At 43.5% G+C, this 27,137-nt stretch overlaps 1 protein-coding gene across 6 annotated transcripts in view; it reads right to left on the bottom strand.

The window, feature by feature from the left end:
- The window catches only part of pdzd2 (PDZ domain containing 2), a 160,735-nt gene that overhangs the window by 26,150 nt on the left and 107,448 nt on the right, over positions 1-27,137 (bottom strand). For 5 of the 6 annotated variants that reach the window (XM_031894792.1, XM_031894794.1, XM_031894798.1 and 2 more), the window contains 11 exons: positions 19,182-19,293; positions 18,203-18,351; positions 15,715-15,834; positions 14,820-14,934; positions 12,283-12,356; positions 9,214-9,439; positions 8,931-9,048; positions 6,705-6,837; positions 6,281-6,356; positions 5,711-5,814; positions 4,744-4,915 (listed from right to left, as the gene is read on the bottom strand). In XM_031894792.1, the coding sequence (XP_031750652.1) occupies positions 4,744-4,915; positions 5,711-5,814; positions 6,281-6,356; positions 6,705-6,837; positions 8,931-9,048; positions 9,214-9,439; positions 12,283-12,356; positions 14,820-14,934; positions 15,715-15,834; positions 18,203-18,351; positions 19,182-19,293 (1,399 nt within the window). The remainder of the gene's footprint in view (positions 1-4,743; positions 4,916-5,710; positions 5,815-6,280; positions 6,357-6,704; positions 6,838-8,930; positions 9,049-9,213; positions 9,440-12,282; positions 12,357-14,819; positions 14,935-15,714; positions 15,835-18,202; positions 18,352-19,181; positions 19,294-27,137) is intronic. The other variant, XM_031894800.1, reaches the window with a different exon arrangement.

Here is a 27,137-nt window from a genome sequence, read left to right as displayed (position 1 = left end):
CTGTACATTAGGGGCTTCCTGGGGTAGATAAGCAGTTGGAAGGGCAGAGGTACCTGCTTAAGAGCTGGAATGTGGCCATGTGACAGCGGCAGAGAAGGCCCAGAGCATTCCCGTCAGTCTGTAGCCCAGAGGAAATGACTCCCGGCTGCAACTGCATTTACTCAAACTACTTCTGGTCGAGGGTCATAAAGCTTCTCTGGTTTCCATCAGAGATATCCACTGACTTCAACACAACCTTAATATAAGCATATTTATATAAACCCTCTATCCAGACCCTAACTGATGTGTCAAGATTTACAAAATACCCTGATGTCCGCAATGGCTCCAATATCACATGTGTATAATAAAACTTGCTGTGTTTCCCACATAAAGAGCCAAACAGTAAATAAAAGGAACTTATAAACAAAGCTGCCAATACCCCGTAAAGGGTAAATCTTACCCTTACCGTCAGCTCCTATGAAAGCAGATGAAAATTCCAAGTGCTAAACAAATAGTACACCTCACTGGCATATTACTATGAAATAAATTATATTTTAGCCACAAGCCACAGGCTAAAAAAAACATAATGATTATGATCATATACCAGTACCTGACCTGGTTTGTTAATGCCAATGCCACCCAACAAAATAAAAGCACTGGGGGGCCTGGGGCATTAAGTACAGTTATAGACCTTATACCCCAACAAGCTTTGTGGCTGCCTAGGAATTATATAGCAATATAAGCAATCATTAACTTAGTCCATGACCAAACGTTTATAACTGGGGGAACTACAGGGTTGCTTGGGGCTAGTATGTTGTCCCTTACTGCTGGCTGCTAGTATTTATGCCCAAGAACTACAAAAAGGCAAGAGAAGGAGAATTAGATTTAGAATTAGAATTATGTAGTGGAGAATGGCATTATGAGCAGTAATCAGCATGGCTTTATGAAGGACAGGTCATGTCAGACCAATTTAATTGCTTTTTATGATGAGGTAAGTAAGAAGCTGGACAGTGGGGATGCAGTAGATATAATCTATTTGGATTTTGCCAAAGCATTTGATACCGTTCCCCACAAACGACTGCTTTCTAAGCTAAGGTCTATTGGTCTTAGTGAAGTCGTTTGCACATGGATAGAAAACTGGCTACAGGATCGGGTACAGAGGGTGGTTGTTAATGGCACATTCTCTACTTGGAATAAGGTTCTCAGTGGGTTCCCTCAGGGTTCTGTACTGGGTCCACTTTTGTTTAATTTGTTCATAAATGACTTAGGGGAGGGTATTATGAGTAATGTATCAGTGTTTGCAGATGACACAAAACTCTGCAGACCAGTCAATTCTATCCAGGATGTGACATCCCTGCAGCAGGATCTTGACCAACTGGCAATCTGGGCAGCTAAGTGGCAGATGAGATTTAATGTGGATAAATATAAGGTCATGCACCTGGGATGTAAAAATATGCAAGCCCCGTATACCCTTAATGGGACTGCACTAGGCAAATCCATAATGGAGAAGGACCTTGGAGTCCTTGTAGATAATAAACTTGGCTGTAACAAGCAATGCCAGGCAGCAGCTGCAAGGGCAAACAAGGTTTTGAGCTGTATTAAAAGGGGTATAGATTCACGGGAGGAGGGGGTTATTCTTCCCCTTTACAGAGCACTGGTAAGGCCCCATCTAGAATATGCTGTTCAGTTTTGGTCTCCAGTGCTCAAACGGGACATTGGTGACATGATAACTATGTATAAATATATAAAGGGATCATATAATAACCTTTCTAATGTTTTATTTACCAGTAGGTCCTTCCAAAGGACACGAGGGCACCCACTCCGTTTAGAAGAAGGGAGGTTCCATTTAAATATTCGGAAAGGATTTTTTACAGTGAGAGCTGTGAAGTTGTGGAATTCCCTCCCCAAATCAGTCGTGCTGGCTGATACATTATATAGCTTTAAGAAGGGGCTGGATGGATTCTTAGCAAGTGAGGGAATACAGGGTTATGGGAGATAGCTCTCAGTACAAGTGAGGGAATACAGGGTTATGGGAGATAGCTCTTAGTACTAGTTGCCCCAGGGACTGGTCCGATTGCCATCTTGGAGTCAGGAAGGAATTTTTTCCCCTCTGTGGCAAATTAGAGAGGCTTCAGATGGGGTTTGTTTGTTTTTTTGCCTTCCTCTGGATCAACTAGCAGTTAGGCAGGCTATATATAGGCATTATGGTTGAACTTTTGGTCTTTTTTCAACCCAACTTACTATGTTACTATGTTACTATGTAGATCCATTAAAGGAATGGATTACCTAATTTAAAATGAAACATTTGACGAACCAGAACGGCTTTACTAATAAAAAGGGTGCTTTGAGAAAATATAAATAACAAGCAAAGGGATGCAGAAATGGAGTAAGGTCACTTTTTCTCTACATTCTAAATTTCAGTGATAGTCGAAGGACCACAATACACTTATATTTCCCACAAAACTATGCTTAGTAAGGGAAATACCCCTGCACAGGCCATGAAACAACATAGGATATTGTCCCTACTATGGACTATTTAGTTATCAACATACCTGGTTCCAACAGGCCCCACACTCGGAAGAATAGGAAGGCTGTGGCAAGAAAACCTGACCCAATGGCAGCTTTGGCCAGTATAAATCTATATATGTGTAAATATAGTATATAAGGCGAGAAATGAGCATTAACAACACCATTTTTATGGAATGTTATAGTGTGTAAAACACTAGCTTTCTGCATAATCAATGAAAAATATAACAATATCAAGACTAGATCTCTTGCAACAGTTTAAACTTGGATGCAAAAATGGAACCATATTATAAAAAGCAGGTTTTGCCTTTAATAGTGAAAAATTCCAGCCCGCGCAAATGATCCTTGCAGGCAGCAATAAGGCAGCCAAGTATTTTTTAGTAGCTCTTTTTCCAGATAAATGTTTAGATGCTGGCAGTGACCCTTGGAAAGAGCTTAAGCACACAATGAGCTATTCCAAATTAAAAAGAGGACGCCCTCCAGTTCGCAGAATGCGTCATTCCCAGGCACAGGCTGGAAAGAAGGCAGCGCTGTGAGGCTTCCGAGCAGTACACTTAACGCCTCGCAATATATTTTTCCAGCAATTATAATGCCAGGGTGACCTGAAATAGGTTACAGTAATTCAAGCCATTTTGATTTTTGTTATGGTCCATATTGTCAAACAATGGCACCCTCAGCGCAGAGACAACCGAACTTGGGGACCTGTTCTAGCACTGTGGCCACTGGCACTGTGGCCACTTCTGTAAAGGACGATGCAATGAGGCCTATAATTTATTAGAGCTTGCCTGTGGCTCCAAGCGGTTAACTGAAGTTACAGTGTAGGCCACACATCTTGAATATAGGTTTCAACATGATAATCAATCTAATTGGACTGCAGGAGAAAGCAGTTAATGGAGGAACATTTCCATCAGACCCTGGCTGGGGGCAAATTATCCAGATTATTGTAAAGGCACAGTGTGCCATTGTGCCCCAATCCCCAAGTGCCAATCCATGGCCAATTATAATGACATTTTTCATATATTGCAAGAGTGAAGCAGAGATAGCAAAATTCATATCGCTCTATCCAATGATGAACCCGATGATGAACCTATTTTCTTCAATACCCCTAAAAATGTGGATACTTGATTAGGGGCTACGGAAGCTTAGGTTTGTTTAAAACAGCCCTGACTGGCACCAACCACTGTGACACAAGTAAGAACTATGGCCATTGTCAGACTGGCGCTTTTCTGTATTGTTCTTCTCTGTCCATGCCTATTGACTGCAGTTTGTGCTCGTCTAATGTCGGTCCCTACTTTCATTACTAACCAAAGAACAATGGGCAGAAGCCACAGATTTATCCATCAAATATATCTTATGTCATAAATAAATTTATCTAAATGGGTTGGAATCCAGAGACCAGATTTTCCAAAAGAAGGGGCCAAGCTGTCTCTGTTTTTCACATAATTTGTAGCTGCCCATACATAATTGCCTTTTGGGTAAGGTAGTGAAACACCATGCCAGTTATTTTGCATTTCCTGGCATCTACTCCGCTGAGATATGCTTATTTGGTCTAGTCAAAGATATCCTACTACTTAGCCAAACCAGGGCTCTTATCTGAACACACAGTGCAGAGATATTTTGTCAAGGTGAATGGCTTTCTAAGGCAGTGATCCCCAACCAGTGTCTTGAGAGCAAAATGTTGCTCATCACCCCCTTGGATGTTGCTCCCAGTGGCCTCACAGTAGGTGCCATTTTTACATTTCTGGCTTGGAGACAAGTTTTGGAAGACCAGAGACACAGTTTTACTCCAAGCAGAGCCTCCTGCAGCCAGCAGGCCACATGGCGCTACCAAATAGCCAATCACAGCCCTTATTTGACACCCCCAATGAACTTTTCACATGCTCATGTGGCTCACGAGTACAAAAGGTTGGGGATCCCTGTTTTAAGGTATGTTCTATCAGTCTGATCTCTATAAGGGTGAAGACACACAGAGGTACTTAGTAGCAGTTACTTGTCATGACTACTAAATGCCAGAAAATCCCCTGCCATAGACAATACTGAGAATTGCATCGGCTAAAACACACGTAGAGACAATAATCAGCAAGTAGATGACAAGTAGCTTCTACTGATAGCTTAGTGTGTCTTGACCTTAACAGATACTAAGGCTAGTGAGCTCCACAGTGAATGAGTTACAAGCACCCAGACAATGCCAAGCCTGTTCTGCAAGTGAGGTGCAATATATGAAGTGTTAAGCCTTACTGGCAGCACATGGAGGAGCCGAGTTGTCATCCAGAGAGTTGCTCCCACTAGCCGGCCGCAGCTGTTCCTCATCGCTAGAGCCGGTGGCCACAGTGTCGGAGAAGGACGAGTGACTGGGAGCATCCTGAGAGAAGTACTGAGACAGCTCTGCTTCTGAACTAACGGAGCCCTGCTGTGGAGAAGAAAGAAGAGACTTTACCCTATGATCTAGAGTACAGAGTAGGCCATCTGTAGGCTGGGAAATGGGAATAAATGTCTAACTTGTGATTCTTCATAGAAGCCTCAGTGCTGGAAAAAAGAACCATTCAGTTTATTTAATCTAACACATGGAAGCCCTTATAGCTGCACAAGTGTAATGTCACGTCGGGTGACTCTCGTAGCCCCAGTGGATCCAGAGCACCTATTTGTTTCTGGAAATACTGAGTCTGTGCAGAGTTGTAAAAATGCCTTGTACCAGTCCAGAAGACACCGAGCAACAAATTACAAGGAAGCTGGCAAGCGTGTAGCTTTAGGCTGTACTTATCCGGTGGGAAAACCATTTTATAAAAAATGTGTTTACTATCTCGCACCCAGAGTGACTACTGCTTAAAGTGATACTGACATATTCCAGATTTTAATAAAAAAAAATGTATGGCTTGGAAATCAATTTTAAAACAAACTGCCCATGCCTCCCTATGCTGGACCCAACTTTGTCCAGCTCAGGAATGGTATTGGGCTTGGAGGACAGTACAAAGAAACAATAGGCCGGGAACCTGTTTACTCATGCCAATGCCCCCCTCCCAGGCCTTAGAATTCTCCTGAGCTAGGGACACACTGCCAGTGACTGACACCGGGTAGGAACATATCACTACCAATTTATACATTCACAATAAAAGTATGTGCCATACACACATGATATTAACTTTTACCTTAATATGGTATAGACATTAGTATTTAAAGCAGAGATTCTGGCAGGTATTACCCTTACCCGACTGGCAGGTTCAAGGAAGCGTTTCATTGTCCAGCTGAGGGATGTCGGACCGTCTCCATGCTTGGGTTTGCAGGCAGGAGAAGGACTCTTCAAATGGAGACCTGGAGACAATGTATACTGCTCAGTAAACTACCAGACATGCCAAAATGACGGGCTAGATGCCTGGTATTAATATACATAATATATATATGTTTGTATTGCCAGTGCTTGGCATGGCCACGTTCTCCAACATATATAACTATAAACTACTTTTATTTCCTTAATCTCTTACAATACAATAGGACAATGGCACACACATGCATTTTTAAACTGAATTCTGCACTGTGGCGAATTGGACCTACGGGTGGGCGATATCGGGAGAATCCAGGCTAATTCCATTGTTTGGCCCTGGGGCCAAACGATCGAATTATAATGACAGGCATATGCAAAGTCGGTCCGGGGACCGCATCGACAAGCTGATACAGCCCCCGATTAGACTAGATTTTTAGATTTTTTTTTCAGGCCAGATATCAGTTGGCTTTATACCCACATCGATCACAACACATGAATTACAGACTTGAGGCTAACCCATGGAATGAAAGGAGTCCTTGCTCTCGCGGTGCGTCGTACGGGTGATTACTTCGTCCATCTCTTGCTCCGACACCTGGCACAAAGAAATCAGAAATATTTGCCAATGGAATGCAGACGCACATCATTCTCAAGCCCACTCTATGCTATGGCCGCCCCAAGAAACACTGACACAGCAAATTCCTCAGCCGGGAACAAAGGCCCCAAACAGGAGTTTTACCACTGCCTGGCATTGGGCACAAACACACAGTGCAAAGAAGGAAGATTGGAGGAAGAGGAGGAGAAAAGGAATTTAAAAAAAAAAAAAAAGCAAAAGACAATTAGGATGGGAATGAAGTAAAACATCCATGTAGCTGCTGAACTACACTTCCCAGAAATGACAGTGTTTTTATTAAGTGAGCATACAGCGACAAGCAGGTCTCACCTTTGGATTTGGGTGGCGGCTGATAATAAGGCTTACTGGTCCCGGGCCGCACTCGCTTAGTATAGCGTACGCCTCGCTAAGTGCAGCATGTCTGAGGCTCACTGAGTCTGCTTCCAGGATTTGATCTCCGCGGCTGAAGATCCAATGAAAAAATAAAATAAATATTATTTAGTCCTAATTTTTAGCAAATCGCCTAAAGCAAGAGGCAGGAAAATGTCTGGTAACAGCCATAAACCCCACTGAGGTTTGGTAAAGGGTCCCTATACATTTAGGGATACGGGTTATAAGGTTAATATGCCACTGGGTGCTTCTCAGTTCAGTGAATTATTGCCATAAAGCAACCGAGCCTTCTTTTGGCTCCTATCCACATGAATGGGAAACACCAGTAACAGAAGGAGGCAAGTGTAAGTGCTCACTGTGATACCCTGGGCGGAAAGGGCGTCCCCCACATGTGCCCATAAAAGCGCCGACGCAACCTCTCCAGACCAAGTCAGCAGCTCATTGGTCCTTGTGTGGGGGCCCATCTGAATGATATTTCAGGCAGGTTTCAATACATTGGGGCACAGTAGGGATCTTTGGCCCAGTGTGTGAGTGGCAGACTGAGCAGATAACTACTTGTTTGGGAAAATAATCCGGATTTTAAAGGAGTCGTTTAACTTATCTTATTAGTATGATGTAGAGAGAGATATTCGGAGACGTTGGCAACTAGTCTTCATTGTTTTTTTAATTATTTAGGTTTTTTTGTTCAGCTGCTCTCCAGTTTTTACTTTTAGCAGCTGTCTGGTTGCTAGGGTCCAATTTAACCTAGCAACCAGGCAGTGACTTGAAAGAGAGACAAGAATATGAAAAAAGGAGGGCCTAAATAGAAAGATTTATAATCAAATGTAACAATAACAAAACTGCAGCCTCACAGAGCAACAATTTTCTAGCTGCTAGGGTCAGTGACCCCCATCTGAAAGCTGAACAGACTCAGAAGAGGAAAGCAAATCATTAACAAACTATAAATAATAAAAAATGAAGAGCAAATGCTAATAATAGGTATTTTTTTGAACATACTAAGGGGGTTATGTAATAATAGGTACTAAGTTTGCCTATGTACAGTAACCCATAGCAACCAATCAGCATGTAGCATTTACTGGTAACTTGTTTAAAAGCAAACGCCTTATTGGCTGCTATGGGTTACTGCTCCTGGGCAAACTTAGAGCCTTTTATATCTTATATATATTTACATATATAAATTAGGATAAGGAAGGGTTAAAGAGTGCTGTGAGCGCAGTGAAAAATTTTCAACTTATGTGTTTATGTGACAAAAAGTCACAATGATTTTAAGGATTCGGTTCGGCCAGGAGCATGAATTTGGCCGAATCCTGCTGAAAAAGGCCAATCCCAAACCAAATCCTGGATTCGGCGCATCCCTAGTATCCGCATGTCGTCACATTGCCATTCAGTCTGCGCCAAGGCCCCAGAAATGCTTATTATTTCCGCTCAGGGATCTGCCGTTGCACTACAACTCCCAGCAGGCTGCAGGGGAAGGCCGTTCTAGGCATTTCTATCAGATAACACTCCTACTTCCAAGCCATTTAAACAAGAAATAGGATTACTCAAATATCTTTCCTGCCAGGTAATATTATACATTCCGGGAGTAACAAGTAACAATATGGATTTAGTGCTTTGGCCAAGAATAACAAAGCCCCCACCCGAGGCACAGAAAGTAACACTTCCCGGGCCGGTGGCATGACATTATCCCATCTGGAATCATTCACAAGACAGATCATCTGCGCCCCCTTTAAAGGATTCCCCCCCCCCACACCTTTCTTTATTAAAACCATATTTCCTCTAGCGCTAGGGCTGTCGGTATAGACTGTTGACTTAATTTTACATGAATTTGGTGAAATGCGAAACAAAAGCGCAGACCGCATTGCACTGAATAATTCAAGAGCATTTAAATCATCATCACTGAACACTCCTGGAGCAGAAATATTCAGCACTTACACATAACACAGGCCCTGTTGGTTTATTTATCTTTCATACAGCTCCTTATACCAGTGCAGCTTGAAATTGTCATTATTACATCTCACTCCTGGAACAATGTAGCTCAAAGTCTTGTAGGAAAGCTAACTGCTGCTATATTGTTTCAGGAGTCAGAACCAGAGAACAGAAAGAGAAACAAATACTAGATGCCCAAAAGCAGCAGAAAGTGGACAATATTGTTTCTTTTCCACATACCTGAGTCTGCCGTCCATCTTGGCCACAGATCCCGGGGCTAAGCTGTGGATATAGATCCCCGGGGAGCTGTTTTCCAGTGTAAGGCAGCAGGCGCCGATTCCCAAACCCACTCCGGGTTCTGCGTGGGAAAAACAGTAGGAAGTAAGGGATTGTTCAGTCCCATTATCTACTGCAGTCTCGCTGTACCCACATAATGATCGCAGGGCCCTCTGCCCCCCCAGGGCCAACGTGACTGCAGTGTTCTTAGCCCTGTACATAAGGAAGCTACATGCAACCTCATTACCTTTATTAAGTGTCACTTCCATAATGATCCTATCCTTGGGCCCCGGACCCTTACGAGAACCGGAGGTAGAATCTCCATCTTCGGAACCAGGCATTGAAGTTCCAAGGCTGATATTAGAGTTTGGGGAGCTGGAACGGCTCATCATGGTGGGAGTCGGACAAGGGGTGAGGCTGGGACTGCGCAGTCGCGTCCGTACCGTCAGGGTAACAACACCCTTTTTCAGTTGCTGGAAAAACACAAAGCAGGGTAGGAAAGCCAATTACTAATAGATCAAACCAGCAATGTTGACTCCAGGGAGGGCTCTTTGACCTACTGTGCATTTTTTTCACCAATAGGATGAGAGGGAATCCCTCAAAATAAGAAGGACGGAGGGTCAATCTTAAAGGGGTTGTTCACCTTTGAGTAAACTTTTAGTATGATGTAGAGTAAGTAAGTAGAGTTTTATTGTCATCCCAACAATATACTTACAAGTACACAGTGGGACGAAATATTGTCCTCTTGGATCAAAAAGGTGCAATACACAAGATATATACATAACTATAATAACAATAATAATAAAAAAAAAAATAATAATAAAGCTTATACAATATAATGAATATATAATATAATATACAGTATAATTTGAAATGGTATATGTAATAAACTGCTGGCTAGCAGTGGGTTAATACTTCTGCTGTGTTAGTTCAGGTACAGATACACACTGGAACTTTTGATATATTTATTAGAACATGGCAGGTAGATCTGGCCTGCTCCTGGCTTGCTCTCAGCTTAACAGGAAGCACACAACAGGAACAGGAATATCATCATCATCAATTAATGGCAAAACAGCAAGAATGCCATTAACCAAAATGTCTATACAAGCAGGTTACTACAGTATACACAGTGGGGGAAAAAAAGAGATGGCTATTCTGAGGCAACTTGTAATTGGTCTTCATTTTTTATTATTGTTGGTTTTTGAATAACTTTATTTATTGTTCAGCAACACTCCAAGTTAGAGTTTCTGCAGTAATCTGGTTGCTAATGTCCAAATTATCTTAGCAACCAGGGAGTGGTCTGAATGAGAGATGGGTATATGAAGAGGTAAGTAAGTACTAGAAAGCAACAATAACAATAAATAGCCTCACAGAGCAATAGATTTTTGGCTGCCGGGGTCAGTGACCTCCATATGAAAGTTGGAAAGAGTCAGAAGAGGAAGGCAAATAATTCAACAACTATATATAAAAAAAATAATAAAGACCAACTGATAAGCTGTTTAGAAATGGCCATACAAAAGGTTATATAAAAGGTAAACCTCCCCTTTAAGGTACAAGTAGGTTTATTACAGTGAGAGCTGTGAAGTTGTGCAATTCCCTTCTTAAAGCGGCAGCGCTGGGCAGTTGTGCTTAGTCACTGCCTATTGTGCCACTGGTATTACATAGCACTTATGTAATGGCATTAATGAGGAATGAATAGAGCCCCTGAGTATGCAGAATGAATCCTCCCGTATGAATACATGTGCCATCATGTCGTAACCTTAGATATAACTGGCACCTCCTGTTTATCCTGTTACATCCACAACCCCTGACCGACTGCTTCTCCTGCCAAATCGTCCATAAAAAGGGCAACTCTAACACAGATATAAACACTTATATAACCTGCTTAATACACAGTGCGACGTGCCAATGTGATCTGATCCCAAACATACAGTATTCCCACGCTACTGTAACGGGGCACAAACACCTACAATGGAAAGGTGTGTGTTTTACAACTGTGCCCTTTTCTCTTCTTGGCAAAGTGGGGATCATTGGAAAACTATATGATTATTTTAGAAAGTAGAAGTAGCAACCCCACCTGAAACCCTGGCACTGTTGGGGGTCACTACATATGGCTCCTGTTCCTGTATATCTGATTTAACCAATGCAGTAGATGGATGGTGGATAGATGAGAAGACAAAGAGATAAGTAGAAAGGGACCCCACTTGTTGCCGCTCTATTGGGAATAATACTGCGCTGGGAAGTCCAGTTATTATCCAGTAGAGGGGGGCATGTGCTTACACGGACGGCTGATTCTAAGTCTCAGCCCAATAAGGGGGCTTTGTATTTGGGGCACAGAGCCTGCAGCTGTAGGGGGACCAGAGGAATCCTCAAAATTAATGTACAGTTTCAATATATATTAAAGTTTTGGGGGCTGCATGTGAGGAGCAAATCAGAAACCACATGAATAAATAAAAAAAATGAAATAAATGAATTAAAATCAGAATTCATGTGAATCCAGCGCACAAAGATACACCCCCTGCAGGAAAGCAAAATAACCGCAAAAGACACTATAATGTTCATTGGCGGCCACTTGCACTTTGTCCCGCGGTCAGTTTGTATGCTGCTGTGTCTGACGCAGGGGAACCCTGGAGGTACCGCCACCTCTGGCCCAGGCGCCCTGAGTAAATTGGTGCAGTTCAGTTGCGCTAAAAAATATGGTGAGCATTTCACGAGCACCCCGAACACCAGAAATGACGCCAGGCAGACTTTATAAAGGACTGATGTAACTGCAGTAGGCGCAGCACAATGGCGTCTAGAGAATCGCTTGTTTGCATTCACAGTTATGCCTGAACTGCTGCATAGTGGGAAAAAAACATGCCGATTGTGCTTAAAATAGTAAATGAGCCCCTTATGCCTTATCCAAGTTAAATACATAAGTACCACTTGGATGCTATGGGGCCATCGTGGGGCAAGCCATCATTTCATACAGACACGAGACCTGTGCGGCAGCCTAGTTATCACTCATTTACTAGATTTCCCAGAGTGCCTTCTGGTTAACTGCCCTACTGAGACTGCATGCAGGGCAACTTTCCTTTGTAAATATAACTTTATCAGGTCAGTGAGAAGTAGCAGTTCAGGCAATGACAGGCAATGACACCCATATAAACAGGAGCTGCTCTTTTACTGGGCACCATTATCGGCCCAGTGGCACTTTTATAGGCTCCATCAGTGCAATAAAGCAGCAGGATGAGATATTCTCACACAGAACTGCAAACGTACAGCAAATATGCCCCCTCTCCCCTGGCCTCGGCTGTTTCCCCCGTTTCACATTTACCTTGAATTTGTGGATCGCTTCTTGGTGGGTTAACCCCTGCAAGGATTCCCCGTTGACCTCCAGAATTTCGTCCCCTGGGAATGAGATCACATTTCAAAAAAGAGACAAAATCTAGGTTTGGGTCACTGTCACTAAATGTACAATATTCATGTATACAAAGCCCACTGCACTTATGGATCATAAGTTCTAATGAAATAAATGACGCTCAGTTTGCCCCAGCTCTAGTAGCCCAATGCAGCCAATCAGGTGCTTGTTTTTTTAAGTTGCACTGACGGTTCTATTTTACTTCTTATTAGTTCTGCAACATTTAACTGACCCACTGTTTCCATGTTGCAAACAACTCACTCATGCATGAGCATTTGATAGTACCAAGTTAGCAGGAGTCACATACCCTGCGGTTACAATAAAATGCACACAATTGTTGAATGTTCTGACGCTAAATGCCCAAACACGCTCTTTAAACATTAGCGCATTTGCACCAAGTGCCAACATGGCAGCCCAGTCTGCAGTGATGAACCACCAGCAAGTGCTCCTACTAATCCAGGGTAACCCTGGAGCTAAATGTGTTAATTGCAGGGTACCAGCCCCTTTTTGTGTGTTTTTAGCACAATTGTGGGTAGTAATTAGAGGTAGAGGGAGCAAAAGAGCAAGCAGCAGTAGGGGGTTAACAAAAGGGGGTCTTGCTGGGCACGCAGGGCGGTGGATGAGGGGTGGGAAGGCTGGGTACCACGTACTGGGTACTACAGCGGGGGGAATAGTGTGCAGTACGGAAGTGAAAAGCCTATGTGAAACATGCAGTAGAGGCAATTATGTATTCCATGTATTTTATTGGTCAGAACAACTGTCGGGCTATTAATTGTGCTCTTCCTTTGGTAACTAGGATCCCAGTGGCTTCCCATGACCACACAATTTTTACATTCCAAGATGTTAATAAGCCCCCCCTAGGGCTTTCTGCTTTGGATTTAAAAGTTAAAGAGAGTCCTCCCACACAGCCGTCACCGGCAGCCGGATCAGCTTCCAACAAATCTAGCATCAGGCACACAGTGAAGAGGGCAAGATGTTCCTTTCGGTTTTATGAGCTAATTTGTGGGGTTATGGTGACACAGTAATGGTGGGAAGATGGAAATTAGACTAATTGTTTTTTATTGCAATGAGGACAGAGACCAAAGAGCATAAGGCTGTGGGAACAAGGGGTATTTTTCCCTCTGCTGCCATCCAACGGGCAACAGCGGCATCTGAAACACCCCTGTCTGTCTATCACCGCTTATACTGTTATTAAACAGAAGCTGACGACAGGGATAAGTGGCAATAGGCAGACAGGGATATTATTCCCACTGTGTCCCTTTAGTCTAAGGGCCGTGACACACGGGGAGATTAGTTGCCAGTGGGATGGCATACGCGGCGCCGTGATTTGCCAAAGTTGCAGAGGTTTACTCTCAAGGCAACTTCGGCAAATCACAGTGCCACGTATGCCATCCCACCGCCGATTTACATTCTAGCCGGTGGCTTTGTGGGGAAATCAGTCGCCTGCGACAACGGAGATTTGTCGCGGCGCAGCTAATCTCCCTGTGTGTCACTGCCCTAAGGCACATAAGGGGATTGGCCACTGGGGTGATAAAACCCCTCAGTCTCTCCACAGTAAAGGAAAAGCAGATGAAATAAGAAAAGCCCCGAGTGAGGACACAGAGCTCCGTACAGCAGCAGGATTTCAGCCTTTCTAGGTCACCGGCCCATGACGGCTTCCTAAAAATGCCAAAAATGCTCTGCTGGCCAGATTGGTACAGACAGCTGCAATCCTTAGCAAGAATACAATAAAAGAGTATTTTATCTGCCTGATTCGTGAATCATAACAACAAACAGGGACTGGCCATGGGCAGTAAATTACTCCTGTTTTATGGCTCCCAAACACCTGGGGAGGTGCACTGGGCAAATATATAAATTTTCAAAGGTAAATATACCCTGTTCATAAGCAGGATTTATATTCCGTTACAGCATGCAAAAAACATTCTTTCTCTGCATATCTGACTGGTAGCCGCAGGTGCTGTCTGTAGACCAAGGAGGGCAGTCTCATCTGTAACAGTCAATTGGGCCACTGTTAGTACTGAACTTGCCGCGGGATTGGCCCTTGGTACCTGAATAATGTTCCTTTTGCCCAACTGAAAGGCACAATCTATAGTTGCAATACATTATAGACAGATAGGGGGTTATGTAGTAACACAGGCAAAGTTTGCATCTGTTCTAGTAACCCATAGCAACCAATCAGCAGTTAGAATATCAACACCTAGTGCAGTTGAAATAAAGAAACCACATCAGTTTTTACAGCTTCTGGGAAGGGGAGCATTTTTGCCCCCCAGTAAATGGGTGTTATATTGTAAACAACATAAGGATCAATTTATTTATTCTAACTGCACCAAATCAGTTAAATCAAGTTGCCCGGTTGCTATGAGCTACAAGGCTACAAAAAATGTTGCTATTGCCCATGGGGTCTTATGTTAAGGACTATAGCAACTATAGCCCCTGAAATGGTTACTTTGTACCTTCCTTTAGCCTTCCATCTGCAGCCGCTGCTCCATTGGAGAAAATCGTCTTTACAAAGATCCCCATTCTCCCTCTGGCCGAGTCCTGGCCACCAACTATGCTGAAACCAAGGCCCTGGCAAAAAAAAGGGGGGGGTTAAAAAAATAAGAGGAATAGAAGTCACTAAATTGGAATATCAGTCACATTTAAACCTAATGAAATATTGAACCCCTCCTTATCAGTAAGCCTGAAACATAGGCTGCAGCTGGAGGAATGTAGGTGTTTGTTTATACAGAACTAAAATCTCCTGATTACAGGGGAGGATGGGGTGGGTAGTAAGCATAAAAATAAAGATATAAAGATATAAGTAGGGAACTGTATACTACGTAACTTATTTGAGTGCTTGAGTGATATATTCAGGTAGGTGGTTTAATGAGGCCACAACAGCGTATAACTCATATTTCAGGTTTTACAAGACATTTCCCGAGAAATAAAGTGTCACGCTTGCTAAAAGCTCAGGCATCCCGCGTGCTATTTGGCGCACATTCTTTTAAGCACTCACTGTGCCCAGATGGGTTATGTAATGCCGATTTCAGCAAAGGATAACAACAATTGGTTAACCCTTTCAGTGCCAAGCCCCAGTGCTGGCATAAATGTAACACAGTATAGACGCCCCCGATTTTACAGTTTTGGGGTTTCATCTTAAATTGTGCAGTGACGTTCATTCGCCAAGTCAATGTCAAATGGACACTGGCACGGAACATGTTCTAGGTAGAACAGTATGGCTGCTGCTAGTGATGGTATAACCCTGTGAGGGGTACCTGCGCCGGGGCCCCTTTAAATTAACTTGGCAGCAGAGAACTAAAAGCAACAAAGAGAATCAGTGCTGCTTTATGACTTTTGGCAAAGCTTTACCTTTCCTTGGCCTTTCATTAGCACAATATTAGAGATGATCGATGGCTGGGCAAGTCTCCAAGGAGATTCCACTTGTACGGTGCTTAGAGATCTCGTCGTCTTCTTCACAATGTTGTAATCCTGATAATGAAATATCGACTTGGGTAAGACTCATGTACAAAAACATAAACATCCATAATATACCTAACGTGGCATATACACATCTGCTATTAGCACTGCTATTGTGAATGTACCTTCATTATCTGTTTAACCTGTCAACGAGGGGATCTGCTATGTCTTTACACTGCTTTCTAAAGACCGTGCCGTGTGCAGCATCCGTTATAAATGCTGCTTTCTGGTTTGGCAAATTTTGAGCCACTGTGAGGGAGGGAGTAGCTACAATAAGATTGTGACTGAATTAGGGGGCCCCATGAATCCACATTAATACATCTCTAAATACAGAAAAACAACATGAGGAGGCCAATTCCCAAGCCACATGCATTGGGATGACTTAGTGGGTGAGATAAGAAACTGTTTGGTTGCTTTGGACATGGATTTGGCATGAAGGGTACCCTGTAGATAACTTTGCACTGGGGTCTATGTCTCTAGAGCTACACCCCTACAATACAACAAGCAACCGCAGAAGCCAGAAACCAATGAATCTAGAGGGAAAATGACCCACTGGGAGGCAAATTGTCCCTTTTTTTGGCATGGGATGGTGGCAGGACCATTAAAGGGTTAAATTAATAGTTCCTCAGTCCCACCCCCCAAGTCCTAGTGTAGACCAGAATGGTTCCTACTGCAGATATGGGTTAGTGCGGATTGGCCAATCGTTCCCACCTTAGACCCCTTTACCCAAAGGGTACCTGCTCTTTTTGCCCTCGCAGCCTGGGATGATCCCTTCAGCACAAGTCTAAAAAGTTATATTAAAAAAAAAAAAGGCACAGCTGAAGGCTTTACTAATAAGGATATGCCTTCTTGTAATGGGAAGGTGAATGTCAAAGAATAAGATGGGTTCTGGCTAAATTATGGCGGGACTTGGATGCTTGGATGTAATGGTGGACTCTGTAAGTAGACTGAGGTTGACCGTGGTTCTCGCATGCAATATTGTTGTTTTAAGTTCAAGTTATATATAAAGTGAATTAAACAGGGCCGGAACTAGGGGGGGCGCCATGCAGGTACCTCTGTTTCACCTACCACTAGCTCTGGGCCAGCAGTCCACATGGGGCTATCAAATAGCCAATCACAGCCCTTTTTTGGCATCCCCAAGGAACTTTTTTATGATTTTGTGGCTCAACGAGGCTCATGAGTAAAAAAGGTTAGGGATCCCTGCCCTAGGGATTCATTTTCCAGCTCAACTCTTGGCCAAGAAGAAGCAGCAACAACAGCTTGCCCCGCACAGGTGTGACCCCATGTTGTCTAGGGTAGGGGGCAGTCTTCCCTCTATATTAATCACCGACAGGTAGCCCTCTAGTTTGCCTTCAGGTCTACTGCCCCACTAGATCTACATTCAGCAAAGACACAATTTTCTACATTAGGTCTAGTGAAGAAGGCACTGCTTCACAATCACTTACAAACACGATGATGAACCAGTCAGGATGCAAAGGAAAAAAGGCGATGAAAGTGAAATATTAGTAAATGGAAAATGTAAATATAACCTTAGCTTTGTGCACAATAAGCTAAACAAGTAGATGATACAACAATAAGAAGTAGAATCATGATCATGAAGTCATTTAATAGTCATTTTTACAGATATTCCATTTGTCATATCTATAAACTAATGACATAGTTATGTAATAATCGAAGTAGAAAGGAGACAAATGCCCTTCCACTTTAACCAATCAACAACCTAAAATCAATATATCATCAAGTATAAGACCAATGTTGATAGGCTCCCATTTGAATTAATGACTCGGGAAGGCTGGCTGATTTGGCCCTTACTACTCAACTATCATGGCATTTAGGGGCGCCCTTACTACTTAGTCTGGCCTCTTCCCTGCACATGAAGCTCTAATGGCAGATCTGGGGGTTGCAGTGGCTACATGACCCTCTAACTTCCACCAAGACCCCCTATTTCAGGCCCCTTGTTAGTTAAAGTGGATTAATGGCATTTTCCCATCCTTGTTTAACTAGACAGACTTCATAATTGGTCAATCAATTTGTGAAAAACAAAGGGATCTAATGACAATATAATAAAGGTGGCCACACACACACAAGACAATTTTGCCCTGTAGAGTCAATCTGGAGCACAACTCCATAATCCTAAAACTCTGTGTATTCTCCTTGGGTCCCCAGATGTTGCTGAACTACAACATCCAACACTTTTCAGCATCTAAACAAGGTTTTAATTAGTCATGGAGTAAAGCTTTCAAGCACAAATAAAACGTACAAACTTTCTTGAAATTGTGAAACATGCATTTTAGTTTTGGTCTCCAGCAGTCAGAAGCTGGAATTATCATGCTAGCCATCCGAGCCACATATTCATCCCTTCACACTGTCCCTCCCTGACCTGTCTTGATCCCACGGAGTCCAGCTGCTGCGGCAGTGAATGCTTTCGACCCCCACGTGATATTTTATCTCCGTTATCTCTGTATAAATCTCCATTGGCCACTGTAAGCTCATCGTCTTCCCCGACAGATTCCAGGCGGCTGCCGCTCCCTGGGAAATAACGGAATATATTATATATATTACAAATGGAATGTAACAAGGGTGAAATAATGGCAGAAGTGACCCCAGACAAATCCAGGGGTACACAGCTATGGCCACACAACATAAGTAACATAACAGAAATGTTTACAAATTCTGCTGACTGCAGCAAAATCAAACTGGTCTGTATCTGTATTGTGTGTTCACACCCTCCATATGATCTTCAATGAGCCTGACTAAGGCAAAGAATCCCTTGTGTGTATCTGCTCCATTATATTCCAGTCATTTCTGTATCATCTTATGTTAGTGAATGATACACTTGAGCAAGCAAAGCATAGGCCAGCCTAAAAAAAGTGCATTGACCCTGGTTACGTGCAGCAATCTGAGCAACCAGTCCATTAAATAACAGCAACTTGACCCTCAAAATGTGTGGCTGAATTGTACAATACCCAACCTATGACTGAGGCTATTATTATTAACATTTATTTATAAAGCGCCAACATAATCCGCAGCGCTGTACAATAAGTGGGTTTCATACATTGGACATACAGAGTAACATTTAAAGCAATCAATAACCGATACAAGAGGTGAAGAGAGCCCTGCCCAAAAGAGCTTACAATCTAGCTCTGTAAATATCCTGATATTTGGACCCTCATGGCAGGAATATGACTGAGGTACAAGCTGCCATTAGAATACCCAGGAGAGACAGCACAGAACAAGACCTGTCATATAATAATAGATATGACATTTAAGCCATAGCCACATTTGAAGCGCCGGTAATTAGTGCTGACACGCTGTATAATTAATCTCTGTTCATGCGGTATAGCTGATTATTCCATTACCTTGGGAGCGGCTTCTGTACTTCAGGAGACTATTGCCCAGAGTGGGGCTCCGGCAGACACCTTTGGGAACTTCTGAAGATCCCTTCTCTTGGAATTTGTCAGTTTCTGATTCCTAAAAAATAATAAAGGAACATATATTTTTCCATGAACTCAAACCAGACAAAAGCCTTGAGCTTAATGGGGAAATACTTATTTCACATTTTCCTTTAAACAGTATTCTATGAGAATATAGTCTGTGTGACACATTCATTTCATACAACGCTGCCTTATGTAAGGGAGAACAGAACATACACCCTACATAGATTTCTCTGGGTTACGTTAAGATTAAGCAGATACATCAAATATTTCTCTTTTGCCCCATATCTCAGCACTGAAACATTCTATAGCCTGAATCCTATCAGAATACTCAGAGGCACCAAGTTATATTCCTACAATTTTCCTGTCATCGCATTTCAATAGAGGCAGCCAGAGTGTAATTTGCTGTATGCAGTAACATCCAGAGAAGAATCAAGGACCGACAGCCCTTCCAACAGACTATAGACCTTTCGATTGAGCCCGACAAAGAGCAAAGCCATACTAACGCTGTAATAGATAGCAGATAATGAATGGATATTATTAGCCAATATGATCATCCTATGCTGATCTGTTTCAGTGTGGGGCTGTAATATGGAGGCAGTGATTCGCTCGTATTGCATTTCAGCCCCATTGGGAGCCTCAGTGGTGCTGTAGGGACTCAAAACTATTATCAAAAGGGCTGCCAAGGGACCTCAAATCCTCACTGGCCCCCCTGCCTCAGCACCCATCATCCTCAATAAACAATGTATGACTGGCACTGACCAAATCTGTGCTGTATCAATGGATGCCCCTCACTAACCATTACCAAGGCCTCCCCCTTCCTCACTATGTGCCATGAGCAGAAAGACACCCATAAGCAAAGGTGAGTGCTTGTAAAACCAATGCTTACACCCAAGCAGCCTCACACCTATTGCTCATCTGTCCGAGATGAACATAAACCAGCAAATGACATTGGCCCCTAACAAAAAGTGAAATAGAGATTGCATCTCAGGAAATGCCCCCGGCAGTGTTCCCAAAGAGAAAGTCTAAACTGACTTACTCATCAGGCCGCAGCCCTGGGGGAAAGTGCCAAGAATTCCTGAAGGCTTCAGTATGCAAAGCAAGCGACCTGGCCCCATTCCTTTAGCCCTTGTAGGTCAATGGGTGTTGCACATCTACATCTGGAGCATTGTAGCCATATCAACCTACTACTCTCGCTCTTCCTTACTAGAAGTCCTGCTCTGAGCACATCACTATGCCCCACATATAATTTATAATATTTCCATATACTGGCACTGTAAACCATGATAGATAAAAAAGCAATAACACCAAGAAACCAAAAGTATTTATAAGAAGAAACATGCTAGTAAGTTCTGTCCAATGCATGCAGAAAGGGCAGTGGAAGCCCTGATTTTACTGAAATTTGCCACAAATCAAGTCCCAAGTCCATTGTTTTCAGCTTTATTTAAAGCACAGTCAGGTTATTACTTGCCCGATGGGCCTCCTCAATTGAGATCTGGCCAAAAATCATCCAAGTGTCGATCTGACAGGTTTGATTTTCCATTGGATCAGGGACCACATTGGTTCATTCATGCGGTCCTTGGCCCTAAGGCTCCTATACCTGTTGCTGTAATTCAGGAAAATCAAACCTGTCCTAGGGCCAAACGATCAAATTAGCTCAATAGGCATATGGGGAGAATATCTGCTTATATGGCGACCTTGCCAAACAAGGGGATCTCAACGTGTATGGCCACCATAACCCATAGCAACCAATCAACAAGTTGCTTTATTCAGCCAGATGCAGGTAGAACAATGAATGCAAAAATTAACTGATTGCCAAGGGTTAACATCTGGAAGAATGTTAAAGGGTTCCAAGAGCTCCATGCAGGCATTTTTTCAGCCCCGGAATGATTCTGCCATATCATATTCAATGACATCAGACAGTAGGGCAGTTTCCAAACGAGCTGTGCGATTGCCTGTTCCATCACTAACCGTCAGGCGCAATATTGTGGATTTCCGGCAGTCAGTCCGTACGCTCCCCTGGAAGGGCTGGCTTAGAAATACGGCTGCACATAAAGCACATACCTTTTTATCGTTTTCGGAAGGAACTGTATTTTTCCAGATCCGTGGCAGTATCGTGCACACGTAGGCCTTTCATCATTTTTAGTGCAGAACATATGGGGATTTGCTTAGGCCTGAATTGTTATGGCAGGGGGAGATGCAGAAACGGCCAAGTCTTGAATTGCTTATCACTTCAGATCCTCAGACCTGAGCTGCCCAAATAGATTCCATTGCAGAATGAGTTTGGCTGATTTCATCGTCCATATTTGCAAGTATTCAGCTTTGTATGTGACCGGGAACCACGGGACCATTTTTCAGTGAGATTATGGAAAAGCCGTTCCTCCGCCAGAAGAAATTACACAATTATCCCCCTATTTTATGTGTTTCTTTTGCTTTAAATTTCCTTTTTATAGCAAGAATTTTACGTAATTAAAAATGCTATGAATGACAGATATGATAGTCCTGTCAGTGCTGAGCAAGCCTGAGCTTAAGGTCGCTAAACTAGTGGCTCTCTCCCCAACATGCCCTCCCTGCTGCCATGCAGGCCGTCTGATCAAATACTGAGATTCTCTATCAGATGGGAGAGATCGAACCTGTCTGATCACCATCTGCCCAATTTTCAAGCCGATATCGGTGAGTAGGCCTGTTGGAGGGCCCCATACATGGGCTGATAAGCTACTGACAGTCAGCAGCATTTATTGGCCTGTGTATTAAGGTTATCTGTCCCCAAGCTCCGGGGACCTACCCCATTTCACAGCCCTTGCCCTCCTGCCAATTTGTCCTTGTTGGCAGTCCCTGTGTAGCAAAAAAGGCCCCTGGATCAGGCAGCCATCTTAGCAGGTCCTTCGGCACAGAAGACTTCACTACTCAAATTGGCCAATCAGGGAGCCACGAGCAGCACCACATTCAATAGGCTGTACCTCCCTCATTGGTCAGTTTGCAAGCTGAAATACTCTGTGCCGAAGGACTGTGACACTTTTCTTTCACTCATAACGTCTGCCCAGTGTGCCTTCCGTATTCTGATCCGCCTTCCTGCACAGAACATTGTACAGACGGAGCAACAGGTACGGACAAAGGAACGGAATGGGGAAGGACAGCAGCACCGCTCACCCAGTAGCCAACAGAGGCAGCAGTTCTCATATATGTAATTGTGCTGGTATGGGAGGATTTCATAAAGTGTTACAGGGATCAAAGTGATAGCGAGGTCCTGCCCTAGCGCAAAGTCTTGCCACTTGCCTTTACCTGGCGGCTACCGGAGTCCCCCTCTACAATCTACAGCAGCCTTTGTTTAGTTTATTCTAAAGAATGGTCACAGAATGGCCAATGTATCTGCTTAACTTGCCCATTCCTGGCTGGTTTAACTGCCACATAGTCTATAGTGTTGGTACCCAAAGAAAGTTTTCACTTATTGTCACCTCAGCTCCTTACTGGGGGTACTATACATGGAATTGCCACTGTGCCATCCTGCTATGAGTTCTGGGGGTATAATACATGGAATTGCCCCTGTGCCATCCTGCTATGAATTCTGTGGGTAATATACTTGGAATTGCCCCTGTGCCATCCTGCTATGAATTCTGTGGGTAATATACATGGAATTGCCACTGCACTGATTTATATATTTACTGAGAGCGTATCTGTAAAATGGGGGGTGGTTTATTGGGGATGTACCTGCCAAAGTGAGGGAGACCTAAAATATTTGAATACTCTTCCTTAGAAAAGCAAAAACTTTTTAAAAAGTCATCATTTTTAAAAAGTCATCATTAGGGTGAAAATGATCCCCTCCAGGCATTTTGGGGACCTTATATTATGTAACCACTAAAAGAAAACTTCAGGAATGGACCATTGTCACCCCAATCACACAGGGTTATAAAAATAAGGTTGGTTTCACCTGTAGGTTGATCTCTAGTGATTATTGAATACACAGCACACATAGCCTCTCTATATACAGGGCATGTAGTGTCCAAGTGACTTGCTCACCCAACTGGAGAAGTAAATAAATATTTGATAGAACAGAGGCAGCTGCTTTTTTATTTAAATCCATCTGTTAAAACAGTCTGATTGTTTTCTCTGGCTCTGTGTATCCAGTCTGTCCAGCCAAACAGCTATGAACTCACTCTCATATAAAACCTGCACATTCCTGCTTCCCAAGGAAAGTATGTCTGGGATTAAGGATGGGCGGTTTGCAGCACCCCTGATGTTGCTGAACTACAGCTCACTGGCTGTCAGCGCGATGCTAAGCGTAACAGGAGGGTTGGGGACCGCCCAGCTGATAAAGCGCAATAAAATCAAGAGATCAGTAGAAAGCCACATCCCATCTGTGGCTTCAATAGGGGAATAGGGAGTAACTGAATGTATCTGGATGCCACCATTCCCATCGCTAGGGGGTGCCACCTTACGCAAATGTCTATCTATAGCTGCACCCCTGTGCACTAACATGCTTGTTCCGGGTTTCCCAACAGGAAAGTGTGTATAGATTAAATTTGGAGTGTGTGTTTTGATTGGTTGAGTGTAGCTTGATCTGGTAGTGCGTGTTTTGATTGGTTGAGTGTAGTTTGATGTGGGAGTGTTTTGATTGGTTGAGTATAGTTTGATGTGGGAGTGTGTGTGTTTTGATTGGTTGAATGTAGTTTGATGTGTGTGTGTTTCGATTGGTTGAGTGTAGCTTGATGTTGGAGTATGTGTGTTTTGATTGGTTGAGTGTAGTTTAATGTGTGTGTGTTTTGATTGGTTGAATGTAGTTTGATGTGTGTGTGTTTTTATTGGTTGAGTGTAGCATGATGTTGGAGTATGCGTGTTTTGATTGGTTGAGTGCAGTTTGATGTGTGTGTGTGTTTTTATTGGTTGAGTGTAGGTTGAAGTTGGACTGTGTGTTTTGTTTGGTTGAATGTAGTTTGAAATGGGAGGGTGTGATTGGTTGAGTGTAGTTTATTGAATGCGCTACCTCCACACCATAAGTTTTTATTACTGTGGTCAGCAAGCCCAGGAACTTTGCTGTAGGAATGATCTATTTATGAGCCCTGAGACCCCCTCTTCCTGCTGGAAGGCCTGTAATCGTTAGCAGATTAATTAGCCTGACACATGATTTCAGCGCGGCAGCCTCCGTGCAACACAAACACAAACAATACTTGTGCCAAGAGTGTGCGCCTTCCGCTGACTGAAGGAATACGACTCGCTGCTGAGTGCGGGGTTATCACCTACATCTCCCAGCTTCTGCGCACAAGAAACACATTCCCCATCAGTCTGGGATCCTCCTTCCTGTTATGTCCAATATCAGCTCTGCGCTAAGGAGCCAAGACCTGCCCGTCCCATGTGGCGGTGGGAATATTTCCTGCGCCCAGCGTCTCACTCAGCTCCCCATCCCTGCACAGAGAATCCTGCCGGCAGTATTTATAGCAGCCTATGTCAGGGCAAGTCACATAACCAGGCCGCACTCACTTGGGTTTATTTTAAACTTCCTGCCATATCACTGACAGAAATGCTAAACTGTTCCAACTTTTATTACCCCAATTAGCACATATTTTTTAGTAACATGGCATGACAATTAAAGGGGAAATCCACCCAAACAAAGCAAGCACAATCAGAAGCAACTTTGCAGCCTTTTCATGATTGTTAATGTAATAATATGGTTTGGAACAGTTCCCTAAGCCCCGCCCCCTGTTCCCCTGCTGATCTGGCTGGCTACTTTGTGACTCAAATAAAATGTAACAGTAGTCGCCTGTCCCTCAGCCTGCCTTCAGCCTGTATCCCCCCAATCCCACAATTCCCTGCTGCACACTTGATGTCAATAAGGAAAGGTACATCACAGTGCAATGCATTGTGGGTTATGTAGTTCCTGCATGCTGTCTGTAAGCTGTGGAGAAGTTGTTACAATTTGTAACATGAATGTTTTTGTCCCTCCTCCCCTGGTAGGATTTCAAATGATGCAGAAAGAGAAGAACTGTTTTGCAGCTGGATTTCAGCATATAACAATGGTATTTATTCATACTTTATGAAGGAACAGATTATAGGTTATTAGATTATGGTTTCTGTGTTGTGTGGGGTTTTTTAACAAATTGTGGTCCAGAAGCTTGAGTTCCCCTTTAATGTGCCACTGCCACAAAAAATAGAGATGTACATGGCTGGAACTGTTTATGGCACCCTACATTTTTGGCCAGTGCCCAGAGCCTCCTTAATCATCAAGCCAAATCTAGGAGATTTCATAATCCATTGGCATCAACCAACATTCCACTTAGATCCACCCTCCCATCTACTTGGCACTCACTAGGCCTGTTACAGGGCTCAAACCAAACACCTTTCATCTGGAGTAATCTCAATGCCATTTTAGAATATACAGTACAAGGGTAGCACATCTCTGTTGAACGTTGTGTATGAGTTGTACGTACCATAGCCTGAAGACACTGCTTCTTGGCCTAAAGGCATGTAAATCTGGTTTAAGGTGGCTTCCTCTAAATGGTTACTTTTCCTCTTCCTAGGGTGAAGGCCCACGGGGTGCCTTGATGCCCATGGCCAATCTCCTCTCCTGCGGGCTACAAAGCAACCACTTTTTTTTCAGTGCAATGGTATTTTCGGGGCACTTTGTTGACTGGGCAAGAAGATTTCCTTATCAACCTATTGTTTCCCAGCAGCAGGTAAGTAAAGGTGGCTGTACACGTTGCCAAACAAGCAGACCATCTACCACCATACTCACCATGGAAGATGGGGATGGTGGGAATTTGATTGAATTAAAAGGTATATGGGCCACTGGACCGAGGGATGGATCAACGAGCCAACGCAGTCCCTGATCAAACAGGAAAATCAAACCTGCGTGATTGAGATCTGGCCGGGGGGGGGGGCTCCACGCAGTGTCCCTGAAATCCAAGAGGACTAAGTACACAACTTAATGCAATCAGTTGCAACCAATTCTAGTGACAACCCCAAACTTTGTTTCTTACAGTGGTATAACTAGAAGCTACTGATGCAATAGGGGGCATTCCTAATGCCCAAAGGAAAGTGCGAAGTGCAAAAAAAGGGTCTGCAATAGGCGCTCCGTGCAAAGAAAAACAACCCTGGGTTTTTTTTGTTCCAGTGTAGGCGCCAATGGGCCATTTCCTGAAGCTGCTGCCCTAAGAATGGGCCCTTGGGTGCCTATGTAGAAAATAAGGTCCTGCTGGTCAGGGGGCAAGGTGGCTGATGCATCCCTGACTGTCAAGCACAGATGTATGAAGAGCAACTTCAGACTCCATCATATTCCTATACTGGATTTTCCCAGATCATTTTTACTCTAGAAAAAGGTTATTTTAATACCATAAACAGAACCCTGTGATACCCTGCGTATCCAGAGCACCTGTATGTTATTTTGCCAGTAAGCCCTACAACACAACACTTTATCCATAATTGAGCAGCGCGGCGCAGTGTGACCTCTCCTATCCAGCCTGATTCCATCTCCGCATACACACAGTCTATGTCATAGGGATTAGCCGTCTCCCGGGAATCCATTTAATTAACACTATGCACTCGTGGCATTTCACTTACATCTTTATTCCTCTCCTCTGCCGAAGGTAAAAACATTTGCCAATCATTGCAAGTGAAAGAACTAATTGTGACAGACATGGAAATTCCATTAGCGGATCAGCAATAATACACAGGCCCAGATATATTCTGCAGATGTTCAGCGCTCGGCAGTAAATCTCTCCCAGGAAAGCTGCAGAATACACTATCGCCAGCCTCTTCTCAATCCAATGGAAGCTTGACGACACACCTAGGTGATTCCTGATAGAGCTGCACAACCTTAAATCTTTTAGCAGTCATTTTCCAATAACTGCCTGACGGTGTATGGCCACAGGTGAACTCAATGGGGAGGGG

This window comes from Xenopus tropicalis, chromosome 1 (assembly GCF_000004195.4).
Source record: "Xenopus tropicalis strain Nigerian chromosome 1, UCB_Xtro_10.0, whole genome shotgun sequence".
Classification (NCBI taxonomy): Eukaryota; Metazoa; Chordata; class Amphibia; order Anura; family Pipidae; genus Xenopus; species Xenopus tropicalis.
The sequence above is the reverse complement of the archived record's forward strand: the minus strand, read 5'-3'. Positions and strand labels throughout refer to the sequence as shown.